The sequence below is a fragment of the Apteryx rowi genome, unplaced genomic scaffold (genome assembly GCF_003343035.1).
Source record: "Apteryx rowi isolate R43461 unplaced genomic scaffold, aptRow1 scaffold_123, whole genome shotgun sequence".
In the NCBI taxonomy this organism is placed as follows: Eukaryota; Metazoa; Chordata; class Aves; order Apterygiformes; family Apterygidae; genus Apteryx; species Apteryx rowi.
The window spans coordinates 2,076,873-2,091,216 of NW_020447453.1; the positions used below are offsets into that span (position 1 = coordinate 2,076,873).

The 14,344-nt window shown below is 38.4% G+C and overlaps 1 protein-coding gene across 4 annotated transcripts in view; it reads right to left on the reverse strand.

Moving 5' to 3' along the window:
* MCF2L (MCF.2 cell line derived transforming sequence like) overlaps positions 1 to 14,344 on the reverse strand; it is a 163,591-nt gene that overhangs the window by 101,763 nt on the left and 47,484 nt on the right. Inside the window, exon 2 of one of the 4 annotated variants that reach the window (XM_026055321.1) lies at positions 1,852 to 1,881. The exons of the other annotated variants lie outside the window; for them this stretch is intronic. Within the exon in view, the coding sequence (XP_025911106.1) occupies positions 1,852 to 1,881 (30 nt within the window). The remainder of the gene's footprint in view (positions 1 to 1,851; positions 1,882 to 14,344) is intronic. 4 annotated transcript variants of the gene reach the window in all.

A 14,344-nucleotide genomic window follows, 5' to 3' on the forward strand; every position in this document is an offset into this window, starting at 1 on the left:
GGAAATTGTTTAAAAATTTTTAAACTACCCAAGGGCGCGCAAGCCCATTGTTTAGAGGGGAGACTTTGATGCAGCCATGCACTAGCAGGACAGTGCTGTGGAGCTCCCACAGAAGTCCTGTGGCCGGTGCGGGAGAGGGGCTTTGAGGCTGCGTGTGCTGGGATGGAGCATTCTCATTGTTTAACTGCAAACACTAACAATAGGGTTTCCTAACTGAAAGAAGGAAGCAACCTAATGTGGAAAACAGTCGTTATTACTCTGTTTACAACTCGCTGTTCCTCCCAAAATATGCCAGGTTGCTTAGTAACACTGAAGAAGGCTAAACTGATGTGACCTGAAATTGGGGTGAAGGGCTCAAAACCCACCTGATCAACCTGGGAATATCTCTTCTCTTTTTAAAATTACCTCATACTTGAAGAATGCCAGAGATGGAGAATACTATAACTAGGATTCAGAGCTCTTGTGACTATAAGAGCTTTATCCTCAAACCCCTGGACAAATTCCAATTGTTTAGGTAGTAAACTGGATTTACTGCCACAAGGTGGCTTCAGCACTGTCAGGGAGAAAGTTGATGCCTGAGTCCAAGGGAATGATCTTCAAAATAATCTCCCAACACCTTGAAACCTGAAGGTTCATTAGAAATGTTTCCAACACAGCTGAAGTTCTGGGCATACTTAGACCTGTATTTAAGAGACACTTAAATATGGAAAGAAATCCCATGAGCAGGGCCCAGAACCCAAGTTCCTCCTTAGGCAAGGAAATATGCTTTGTTCAAGGCCATTATGATAGCTCTTACGTTCTAAGCCATAATATTAAAATTGGGTGTCTTCAAACCTCCTCTAATGTTTTTTATGGAAATGGCAGTAGAGGGCAGGCATTGTGCTGAACTCCTGCCTGCTGGTGCATGTTACTCATGCTCAGAGCACACTTACCAGACCAGGATACCTCATACGACATAAGCAGAGGATCTCCTAGCTTCAGGATCCCACTGCAGTTTAGGCTGCCAACTCTGAGCATGCCCAGAGGGAGATTTTGGGGCACTGTCAAAATTTTACTCACAAAGTGTTGCTACCTTGTGACCCAAAGGGCCAAGTGAGGACTCTGGGGTTCTCACTCTTCAACTGACGCACCCAACTTCCATTTACAGCATCCTGTGTCTTTGAGCCTCGGTGGCTCATATGAAGCTTAAGTATTACTTTATAGCAAGTATAGCAAGTTACCTGAGCCAAAGCAGCTCCTCCCTAGCACTGCAAAAAACTTCAGTCCCTCTTTCTGGTCATGTAAATCTTATAAATTCCAGTCACATAAATAAAAAAAGGGCAATCTCTCCTCAGGCTATTTGTAAGATAAATGCATGTTTTATCTCACTGCTTGAGCTAAGAGATGGCTAAATCTATATTCTATTTCTGTGATGGCTTTTCTGCCATAGGGCACTCTGTTGTGTCTACAAACTGCTTCATGTGTGGAGCATGACAAGATTTCTTTGCGAGCAACATATATACTTCGTTTGATTGAACTGGATACCTTTTCATGAAATTGTAAGTCAGTACTCTTTATCATTATTCAGCACATGCATCTGGAGACTGTCACATTTTATCTGATTCAAGTAACAAATCACATTGCATTTCTGTAAGGAAAGCATACCATAAAAGTGTTATTATTTTACTGACATCAGAGTATTTTGTTTCTCAACTTTGAAGAAACTATTCTAAATGCACAGGAAAACATTCAGAAAACTCAGCAGTTTGATTTTTTTATCACTTTGAATGTTTCTCAAGGAATCTATCCCTAAAATAATACTTTAACTTAAATTCACATGACAACATCTGCAAAAATTACTATTACACTTGCCTTGCAGAAAAAGAACATGATTTTCAATAGCTGGAAGTCAGAAAATTCAGAGAAGGAACACACTCCAAATATCAATTAATAGGGAAAAGTTTACATGGAGGAAGGTAGAGACCACCTATACTTGCACTTGAAGTCCTTAATCAACCTTTGATAGCCATAGTGGTTGATGATACAGAGACAGATAGCAAAACATCTGTGCACCACATGCACAGTCTAATGTAAAGTATGAATACACTACTGGAGTCCTTGTGGTTTAGATGGTAGAAGCTAGAGAGCTTGATAATGAGTTGCAGGAGAGTTGAGTGGTTTGGGGCTTCCAGGAAAGAGGCATATTGAATTTCTGGTCCCCAACCTGGCCATGACCTGCAGTACTGAAGAGGCAAAGCATTTCTAATATGAAAGAACACAGGTGAGTTCCGTAATTTTTGTTTCATACACTAGTGCTCCTTAAAAACAAGAATTGTCCTATTAATCCCTGTCCATTTTCTCATATCTACCTTTTAATCCACCAAAGATAGTAAGGATCAGATAAGTGTTAGGCTAAAACAGAGAAAATGCTTATTTTTTTTATCATGAAAGCTTTGAACTTGAGGAGTAATCCTGCAACACAGATTCACTGCATAAAACAAGTTGCTCATATTTCATGAAAGTTTATGACTTTACCTAAAAGGAGAAAAGGAGGGAAACATAGACTGCAACTTTCCTTCAGATAAAAGCTTGAGAACTAAGTAGGCCTGCCCCGCAAAACCAAAGGACACACTTGAAGAAGCTCTTCAGCTAGTCCTCTGACACCTATTCACATGAGATGTATCTCACATACTGCAGAGACTTTTTAGGTGATTTCTCAGAGAAGTAAATCAGAAGGTAGACTCATTTAGAGAATTACTTGTGACTAATGCAACTAAGCAACTGTGTTAAGACTGTCCACCTGGAACTCCTAATGATTTTTAGACTGCAGTCCCAGCCACACTAGTTTACTGCAGTGTGATTCACAAACAACAACAATTGCTGTAAAAATAAATCAAATTGTCCCCTGAATTGTACTATTCACAATTTTTAAAGTATATGCTTGACTACCCACTCATATCTGAGATTCCTGGATCATTCACAAATATAACTTCCTTCCTGACTGCCCCACCAATTCTTAAGTGTTTGCTAAGTGGACAAAACTCCTTAGTAAAAGAAAACTGTGAACTATTCCCACTATCCTCTTCAAGATCCTCTTCTAACTTGCTCCCAAGGACTAGCTTTTTTTGTGGCCTCTACTTTACCAGAGTTCTAAAACTGTCTAAAAGCTTGGAAATCAGAGATAAACATAAGTGTGACAAAAATAGTAAGATTGGGCTGAAAGTGACTGCATGCTGATGACAGGGCAGGTGGAAAGCTCTCACATTCACCTGTGAGGGAAGAGAGGGCATAACAAGCAGAAAAGATTCCTCCAAAAGATTCCTGTAGGCTCCAATAAACTCCCAGTAGTTCTCTGGCCTCCCTCCAAAAGGAAAGAATTAAACTATTCAAAAGCCATGTCATTCACCCAGACTTGCAGGCTAAGTTGACAAATTCTCGCTGTCAATGCTATCAAAGACTGCTGAAAGATACTAAAGAATAGTAAGCAGATACAAAAACTAAGACAACCACCAGGCCTTGTCCATTAATTTTAGAATAAAGCACTGACCAACAAGATTCAGGGATTTTCCATGGCACACTTGAAATCGAAGTTGTGTGTGACGTTACATTCACCGCTGACTAAAACAGAATCTCTTTTGGATTTTTTTTTTAAATCACTGAATAAGAAACGAAACACACAAAAGTTGTGTTGATCTTCACTTCCCGCTTTGGAAAAAGAGGTAGTGTTACTGAAATAGAAGAAAAAAGATCTAGTTTCAATCAGGAAGTATTGGAAATCTTACAGTAAAGCTGGCTCCTTTTAACTCAGCTTGCTTTAACAAGAGGCCATGTATGTTCAACTTTTTCAGGTTAGTTTAACCTTTGAGGTTAATTTCACAGTCATGTGGGATTTTGTTAAGCACTGTTTGTATCACAGTAAAAGGAAGTGGTACAGGACATCTTCTTAAGCCTGACTTAGGACAGCAAAATGGATTGCAACAGCATGAGATGGCAAACATCTTAAAAAAAAGCACAGAAGATAAAGGGAGGAAATAAAATGACATTGTGGCTCCAGGACTGGATCTGCCCAGTGAGTAAATACCTTATTGTTGACAATTCTCCATACGGAAAAGCAAAGACATGTTGTAAGAATAGCAAGTAACTTCTGCCCTAAATTATTGAAGTAAAATATCTCTACTTATTCATCGAGGAATCAGTAAGTGCTTTTTTCCCCCACTATTGCATTATCCTTTTAAATTTCCTTTCCACATAAGGGCTCATTTTCTTCAACAGCCATGAAAGCAGGAAAAACATAACTTCCTACTAACTCATCCCGTACTGTAGCATTAATGCCATATACACTAGTGCCTCTAATTAAGTAGGAATTTAAAACAGCACTGGTGGTTAGGAAGACTTTTTTTCCCATTTCCAGAGATGCAAGCACAATCAGTCCAATTCTGTTTCCTGAGGATTCATTTTTCATGTATACAATGACTAAAGCATTTTTTTACATTGTTTCTCCATTTGCATGGGTTACCTTTCATGTCGGACAACCTTAATCCATTTAAAAGCTCTGTTCCTTGTGAGAACATTCATAGATAGCTAACATCTTAGTAAACAGGGGAAAAAAGGGAAAATCAAAGACAGAGGTTCGAGTGGTCCAAGGGGAAAGGGAGCAGGCTCAGGGAGTTCAGTCAATGGATCTATCGGAACACAGGCCTGTGGGCAAGTTCCTCTTGCATTTCTTCCTGATACGTATAACCCATACTGCCCCTAATTCCAGGGCTTGGGTTTTTTTTTTCCCTCTCTTTCATCTTTTTAAGAGCAGTTGCAGGTTACATTTATAAATGTGATATTAATTTTAAATGATTAACTGGAAGGACTCAAAAGCTCTCATAAGAAGAGAGCAGGTGTAGCTACAGTAGTATTCATATTCCTTACACAGGGGGAGGACAACTCAAAAGAAATGACAACTTATTTAGCTTTTCCACGGGTTTAAAAGACACTTTTTATAATATTCCATTAAATTATAAGAAAAAAATCCAATGGATAAGCAGCATATGACCCATTACCCCAATAACTATTTTGCATCAGTTTTCTGGGAGGACTCATCAGCAGGGTGAATAAAAATGGCAGCCTGGAAGTCAATACCCCAAAGTTTACATATTCCTTCATTGTTATGCACAAAACTGTAGAACTATCATCTTTTTTTCTACAAATTGAGTAAGGCATCAAAATTTTGTATATATTAATTTTAATAACATTGTCCTTATAATATTATAATTCTATGTTATTTCAAAAGCGATCCAAATAGCTTTTTCATATAAGAAATGGGAAATAGTAAGTGATTTCAGAGGTCTTATCATTGTAAGTGGGACTAATCTAAAAAAGCTGTTGTTAATGTGATCAATTTTATATATTTCTCCTTTCACAGAATCACAGAATCGCTGAGGTTGGAAGGGACCTCTGGAGATCATCTAGTCCAACCCCCCTGCTCAAGCAGGGTCACCTAGAGCACATTGCACAGGATTGCATCCAGGCGCGTTTTGAATATCTCCAGAGAAGGAGACTCCACAACCTCTCTGGGCAACCTGTTCCAGTGCTCTGTCACCCTCACAGTAGAGAAGTTTTTCCTCATGTTCAGATGGGACTTCCTGTGTTTCAGTTTGTGCCCGTTGCCTCGCGTCCTGTCACTCGGCACCACTGAAAAGAGTCTGGCCCCATCCTCTCGACACCCTCCCTTCAGATACTTATACACATTGATAAGATCTCCTCTTAGCCTTCTCTTCTCCAAGCTAAACAGGCCCAGCTCTCTCAGCCTTTCCAGTTACACAGTTACACAGTTACGCCAGTTACACACCTTAAACACCCCTGACTAAGCAGGCTGCACAGTTCGTTTACATTTACGAGATCAAGTAGTTATTATAAAGTTAAGTCAACTTACCCTGAGCCACAAAATGCAACCATGAACACCACTCTGAGAAAAAATAATAGCTCTTCATTTCTGCTACAGAAATTCTTCTGTGGTTCATCACGAGTGGAAATCATCACAGAAAAAAATTTTCCACTTTTCCCTTCCTCCGTTTCGAACAAGCTCCCGTGAAACGATAAGAGCTCTCGCATTAACTGAACTTTGTTCCATAAACGCAGCAGGTGGCACAAGATGACTTTACAAATATATTTTCCTCCAATAACTCCACTGTTCTTGTAATTATCTCTTTAATTATAAAGTCCTCCCCTCATGTCCCCACCCTGACTGTTTACAGACTGCAGATACAGCCAGGGTCTGATACAGCAAGCTAGGCTATAGGTGCAGGCCCTGAACACTTTTTCACTTATGTTAGACTTTAACAAGGCTGAGCAAAATTGCTTTTCACTGAGACATTCAAAACACTCTTCATCTGGAAGTACTTGTATTGAATTGCCCACTCCTCATTTTAACATTTCAGTGCAGTTCGTCACCTTTCCTATGGAGCCACACTCAACTCTCTTGTCCAACTTTTTTCTAGAAAACAACACGAAGACATTTCCAGCTGGGCAGCTAATGGAAGGCTCAAATATGGAAGCTCCAAATCTCAAGTAAGTCCCTTTTCAGCACATGTTTATCCAGCCAGCAAATGAAGGTGTGACTGCAGCAAGAGTAAACACAGTCCTAAAAGCGCAGACCAAGCTAGCACGGGGAATAACAGTAATGAAGTTGTAGTGGCAAAGCCTTTAACACTGACCAGAATCATTAGTATTTACCCACGTTCCAGGCAGGCTTTGGCTATACTGAAGCCTTCAGGTACATAGGTATGTCTGCCCACACTATGTTCATATATTCAATCTGATGTCTGTTCTGTCTGACATTTCCTGCATCCATATATTTTGCTATCCTGCTTGTGAGTTATAGGTCACACACTCTTCCCACACAGGAAAGCCCAATACCCAGCATGAATACTCATATGAACCCGGGAAGAGATGCACCACATCTCCATCCCCTCAGCTGACGCAGATGTACGAGTGTGCTTCTTCTAGGCTCCTCTTCATTATCTGTGGTGAACTGCCCAGGCTGTGGATTAACCTGGTTTTGTCAGACTTTTTCACTACAGCAAGTATATTAGTATGAGATATCCATGTTACAGTGCTGCCTGACTGTAACTTGTCAGAGAACTTACTCGTTTAGATTGGAAGGACCCCAGGACATGGACTGTCTCTTCATTCACTACCTGCCTGAAGAGTACACAGGAGAGCAGACTGCCAAAGAGCTTCAGTCTTCTTCATCAACCTGAATCCAGTGCGAAAAGATGCAGACTGCAGGCTGTATCCAAAGATGCTCACAGTCCCTACTAACCACCGCACAGACTGAAGATGGATGTCTCTGGAGCCTCCACTTCAGAAAGTTTTACAGATCTTGATTCAAGCTGACCTACAGTTCCTTCTTGCTTAGAGAAAGACAGAGAAGAGGAGAATCTCAACAGATGGCCTGCTCTTAGCCCCCTTCCAGCGCAGTGGGAGATGACAAGTGGAGGGTGCCATACAGCACTATATCCCAAATCTTTATGTTCCAAAGAGCAAATATACAGTGAAATATACAGCAAAAAATACAGCAAATATACAGTGAGGGCTCAAGCAATGCAAGGAGATAAAGGCAACATGGCCACCTCTGGGGAAAGGACACCTGCAGTTTCCCACTTGCAGAGCACAGAGGAAGGACGATCAGGCCAAAGAGGACAGACCCACCTGTCCATAACATATAAGCAAATATTCTCTTCTTTGTTAAAATGAAAAGCAAGAGAGAAATTTGACAGATTTGATGAAGCATACAGACTCTGGGAGCCAGCACAGCTTCCCTTATTTACATATATATAAGGGAATGCAAAATCAAATACATGAACTATGACATTCATTATTCACATAAAGATTTCTATAGTTCTTTTAATGTGTGGGGAAAGACTGAAGTGACGGAAACCAAAACTGCTCTCAGCAATTTTCAGAGATGCTAAAGAAATGAGAACAAGGCTTTGTGGGATTTGGGGACAACAGGATTGAGCGGCTTAATTTTGTCATGGGAAGAAAAGGGATTTGTACATCGTGGGATTCACAGAATCACAAGTAAATTTACTTTATAAATAAATGTTTGCCAAAACTTTAATTTTACCTAGTGCAGCTAAAGGATAGAAATGTTCCTAGATTGCACTATCTTTCATGTTCCATAATCTAAAATCTTGATCCACATACTGCATAACTTTTTGTCTGAAACTCTGAATGCTATTTAAGGGCTGCCACCAAAAAGGTGGTAAAACTCTTATCAGTGCAAAAGCCCACAAAGTGTCTTTGACCAAAAACAATGGAATAATTCTTACTGGATACATAAGGTTAAAAGTAGAACCATATAATTGCTTTCCTACTGTCAACATAAAATGGGTAACAGGAAGGAAAGGAAACTGCATTTTAGCTTACTTGAAGACTTCAAAAAGAAAGACTGCAGCACAATCTAATGGAGTTTTGGAATAATAATAGGGATGGGTGGGAGACAAGAGAAACAGTTTCCAAGAGAAACAGATATTTTTCTGACCATACCTATCTATACATGTAGTAAAAGGATACTATAAGTAAAAGATGATTATACAGCATTTCAAGATTTATGTAAAGGATCAGAATCTGAAAGAAATTAGGCTAAAAAGGATAATTAATACATTAGAACATGTCCAATATATTTGAGTTTTCTCCCATGCAGTCAAGGCTTTGCCTACACTTGGGATTAGCCCCATTTCATTCATGAATGGCCAGCAGGTGCCCAAAATTCAGAACTGCATAAATGTTAAAAAAAAAACCCTGATACAAGTAGCAGCTTTTATGGCTACACTTTGAATTTACACAAACGACTACAATGTGATTACTAGGAAGTGATGGTTGAATCCCAAATAAAAGTAAGACTGAAATTTGAGGAGGTTTTGTTTTATTTTGTAAGACTGCATCTCATGTATTTAAAACACAACAATTTTTTTTCTGACTTTTCTTTATTGTGATTATTAGCAATTAACATCACACCTTTCATCTGAGCTGAATGGAATTACTTGTTAAATTTTGGTAATGTATTAGCTAGCACTCCTATAGGCACGAAACCCTGGCCTCAAGAACACCCAGAACTGATAAGTTAGGAAAAGTGAGAGCTTTACATTTCTGAAGCTATCAAAAAAAACAACAAAGAAAGAAAAGCTATGATCTTCATTTCAAACAAAATAGATGACAGAAGACTCAGTGAGGACAGTATAAAAGAAAATGTGAGCAAAAAGAACCACCAGAGATGCATTTTCCTTTTCCTAATTTTTTTCGAAGAACAAGTGTCAAAAGTAAAGAAGAAATGTTCAAAAGCCTTGAAAAATATATATTTACTATATTTACTAAGTAAATATAAAAAGAAACAAACAAAATCTTTCTTTTTTCTCCACAGTACTAGGTCATTGTAAGAAAGGATTAATTAATTATCAAAAAATCTGCTTCAGCTCATGTCAGCCAGCCAGGGTTAATCTATTTCAGTGAAAAACTCCAAAAAAATGTAGCTTTACTAAACACAAAGATCACTTTGAGTAACACTAACATACTGGTATACCACATACTGTGTGAAGCAAGACTTCTGGTTGAATAACTGGTGGCTAGTCTTAAATTTAGTACATTACCCTCAGAGAGCAGAACTTCCTGATTTTGTCAGTACAGTTTAAAATATTTTTTTAGTGTAATTAATTATATTTTTAAGAGTGGAGCATTTAATGAAGTTCTTTTAAAAATGAGTATGGAAGGGAATTTGATGTAAAGCATGCAAATCTGTATTTGTCAGATATTATCATACACCTGGAACTGCTTGGAAAACCAGAATTGCATGCACATATGTTTTCCTTCTCCAAGTACAGATGACTGAGAGTAATCACTATCCATGAATAATATATAATACGGATAAACATTTTTTTTCAACTGTAACAGTCACTGGATCCTAACATGAGAATACTTTGAGAGAAAATACTAGTTCCTGCAAGAATCATCACAGCTGAACAAATAAGTAACTCCAATACTAGGCTGCTTACTGCTCATATTCACCTCACGTGCTACTCAAATTTAAGTGCAAACACTCTTTGTAGATATAAATTACAATATAGGATCACCTATATAGTCACCTCACCAGAGCATGTTTGGCGTGGATTATTTCGTGAATGCCTTCTGCCATGAAGGATTTGGCTGACTCTTGGTAGGATCCTAAAATGACTTTCATGTCCTTCTCTTAAAAAGCAGCGTTGAGACATGGATGTGTATCCCTGTATCTTCACCAAGTTATTCACCAAAGGAAAAAAATCAGCTCTTCTGAATTGTAATCTTCTGATGCACGGAAAGATATTGCGATTTTGTTTTTTAATGTCAATGGAACACAAAGTTTCTTTGACCAATTCAAACACTATCAAAAAAAGAAAAAAAAATGACAGAGATTTAAAGACCTGGAAACAGGTACAGTTCAGTTATTTGTATCAGATGTGCTTTTCCTCAGACACCAATACCTGGTTTTACTGCAAAGAAAAAAGAAAAATCAGTTGTACTTAATGGACAGAAAAGGGCAAGCTTCTAAACAAAGCTAAAAGATCCTCACGCTTTCTAGTATACCTCACACAGAAGGTACAACATCTTGCTACACATTACAGTCTGTTTTCTTGTCTCTGGTGTGAGTAGTACAAATAAAGAAGGCGCAGCTACTCACACAGGCAGGTCAGACTAGCAAATGAAATCTTCAAAATAAGTGTAAAACTGTGTATTTTTCAATGTTTCATCCAAAAGAACTGTAGCCATTTGAAACAACCCTATGCTGTTTTCACTGAAAAAAAAAATCCCCCACAAAACATCCAGCGTGTTAGTTCAGATCAACCACACAGAGCGTTCCACAGTTGTTTTTCATTCCAAGTGACTTCTCCTATTGGCTCGGTCTTCACATCCTTCTCATTAACATGAGGAGATGTTCAGTAGTTGCAAAGAGACATCCTAGGTTTAGAAGGGCGGTTGAAGGTCTTTCTCATAAGCTCACAAATCAGCACTCGGACAGGCAGAAATCTAATGCTGACACTTGCTGCATTTCCTATTTCAGTGTTCGAAGCATCTTGTACTCCACATGGGCCAGCACTATGCTCATGCCAGCAGATTTAAAGAAAATACTGGTGCCACTACAATGCAGTCAATTAAAAACTACCCTTCTGTTAATCTACTCTAAGTCAGAGTTTTATCATCTGCTCTTCTTCCTCTCCTTGAGTTTGCACAGCAGAGAACAGCCCCCTCGAAGGCAAAGTAAGTTTCCAGAATATGCAAGCAGAAAGACTTGAATCGTCCTGGGAGTTAACAAACAACTAATAGGAAGGAAGGGAGGGGAAATGAATCCCAGGCTTTCTTAAAACATATCAGGAAACTGTCTGCTCCCCCTGTATCTTTCAATGCAGGAGAGAGAGGAAACTGATAATACTGCTTTACTTGGCAGTCAACATTTTCCTCTCAATTCTGTTTAACTATGTCCTGTATGGCTACAGATCCACCATAACCCCAATATGTACCATCACACACATCAAACTGAAGTAGTGTTCTGAAATGCGAGGTACCAACTATTGGTGTTCTGAAAGCAAATTAAAACTATCAACCTTTACTGAAGTGACATGGAAACAAATATTAAATAACTTCCTACAAAATACCAGCTTGAATTTACCTTGCTAACAGAGCAGAACCGTTAGTTTTATCTTGAAATTGTTAAACTTTTATCACAGGCTAATGTGACAATCTTAAAACGGAATGATCAAGAAAAGACATAAAAATAAACCAGAATTGACACATTTTGTGCAAGTATCACTTCCCTTCTAAATTCGTTATAATAAACGTATGGACCACTGCATAACGTAGCTGTGCTACTAATCCTGGATCAAAGGTCTACCAAGCTTATTTAAGTAATAGAGGAAATAAAAGGAAGGAAGGTAATAGCTTGGTGGAAAACCACCATGATGCACACTTCCCCTGTACTATATATTCAGGGTTCAAACGAAAGAGAATGGAATTGAAATAAGGCAGTGAAACCGTAACATCAATATCTGACAAAATTCCACGTTTTCTTCAGCTGCTCATCACTCAGGGACACAAAGAAGTAGTTCAGACACAGTGAAACAATAACATCCGCAGAGACAACAGTGCAACTTGCTCCTTGCTGCTCGGTTTCTAGGTGGAGGCACCAAACGTGACCAGGCAATGCGTGCCGCAGATTGCCAGCTCCCCGCACTGTCCTACCTGCCAGCCTCCTGCGCATTCAGGGCTTTTGGGGCACACCGGCCTCGTGACCGAAGGCACCAGTCTGGCAATTAAGAGGAAGACTAATGAAGCTACAAGTTTTCTTTCCGCAGCTGAGCCACCAGCCAGAAAAGTGACTCTTTGTACTCAGGGTGTTCGAGTGTGCGGTGACACTAATGGTGCATGGTTGAAATCTCACCAACAATTCATGTAGGGGATTATTACACTAAAGCAAAAAGACCTTCTCCTTGCCTTCTTCATGTGTCTAATGCACGCAAAAGATCGATGACTTGAGTTGTAAAGTTGTTAAGTACACAAAATCCTGCTGAAAGCTGGCCATTAGCTACATCCCTGTCCGTAAAACTAGCTTTTAATCTTCTTTCAAGCACTCGAATTTGTGCCTAGAAGCAAAGAAATTAATCACAACAATGACTATGGTGCTGTGCAATCAGAAGGAAACAGATGGTGTAATACAGTTTTTCCAAACAGCAGCAGCCTCTGTCACCAGGAAAATAATCTGAATATTTTCCCTTGCTGTTGGCATTACTATAACAAAAGCTCCTATTAGAAGGATTTCTTCTGTGCTCTGTACTGCATCAGCAAACTAGCAGTTTAAACATGGTAATATTCTTTGAGCATTAATTGGCAAAACCAACTAGACTGAACCTGATCTCTTTCATGTCATATAAATGGTAGCAGCCAATGGGTAATATAGATGAATGTCTTTTAATAACTACAAACAGCTTGATGGAATTAACAAAATCATGGCAAAGACCTGGAAACAGGTCTTATTTTTCTCGTGCTTCATTTCCAGGTCTGTTTTTGATTGCATGTATAGTTTTGCACATTCATGCTAAAAGCAGCCACACTGATTTACATCTGTATACACTCTCTAATTCTACAGAGCTCTTGTAGAGTGAAAACGATGAGACAAAACCTGTCTGAAAACCTGAGAACTAAATCATTGTTCCAAGATGTCAAGTAGACTGAAAAACAAGACAAGAACCAATCTTTCTCTTGTCCAAGTGGATGAGATCAGTACAAAGTTTATGTACATCTTTTACCCATACTGTTTTTTATACTTAATGGAATTTGATAGGTGTGCTTATACTTGATTTTTTAGGATACTCTATCAGAACTTTCTAAGAAAAAGTTTAAAAAAAACTTCCATAATGTAATCTAGTGAATATGTGAACTGAAATTACATTTAAAAAAATACAACCCCATATACGGAGAGACTGGGGTAGGGTAGAAACTCAAAAATGGGTATTAATGGAGATATATAGAGGCAAATCTAAAAGCTATTCCAAACAAACTCAGTATGTCCCAAAAACATAAGATACAGATGACATTTTCAAAATACACTGATATTAATTTATTAAATGTTAGAAGGTAAAAGAATTATCTATTTCATGATGAATCTACACACAAACCCTGAATTAAGTTACAAGAGAGAATTAGGTTAGTTGTCCAAGCTTAATCCTAAATGAATGTGTCTGCTCAGAGACAAACCATGATTGTAATAAGCATCAGTATCAGATGAATATAAGCAGATCAGGACTGAGATTAATGGACAGGTTGAGTGCTATTTATACTTGGAAATTACGTTGCTGAACCACAGCAGATAGTCTTTCTTTAAAGCAATCTCTCTCTCAAAAAAAATTAAACTATCATCATTTAAGTAAATCCTAAAATCAATACAGATAATTTTATAATTTAAATAACAGGAAACAAAAAATTTCACCAGATGTAAATTTAAGATTTCAGTATTCTGGAAGTGTTACTATTTCATTGTAAAGACAAATAAAAAAGTTTTAAAGCCTATTATCTGCCCCTTTAATTTAAGTAATTTTGTATTGCATGCCTGAATTTCCCGGGGCTTAGGAATAAATTTGACCCCTGCCTCCGAAAGAACAAGCTATTCTACCACTAGGGATAGAAAATATTCAGAAAATCACAATGGATCACTCAAATAACTAGAAGAGATTGCTGCCAAGCATTTGTAGCATTTAGCTAGATAGCACTTCTTGTTTGTCTTTTAATGCTGTAACTTTTGAAGTCAACTTGCAAACAATTTCAAAACTTTAAAAGAGGTTCTGTGAAA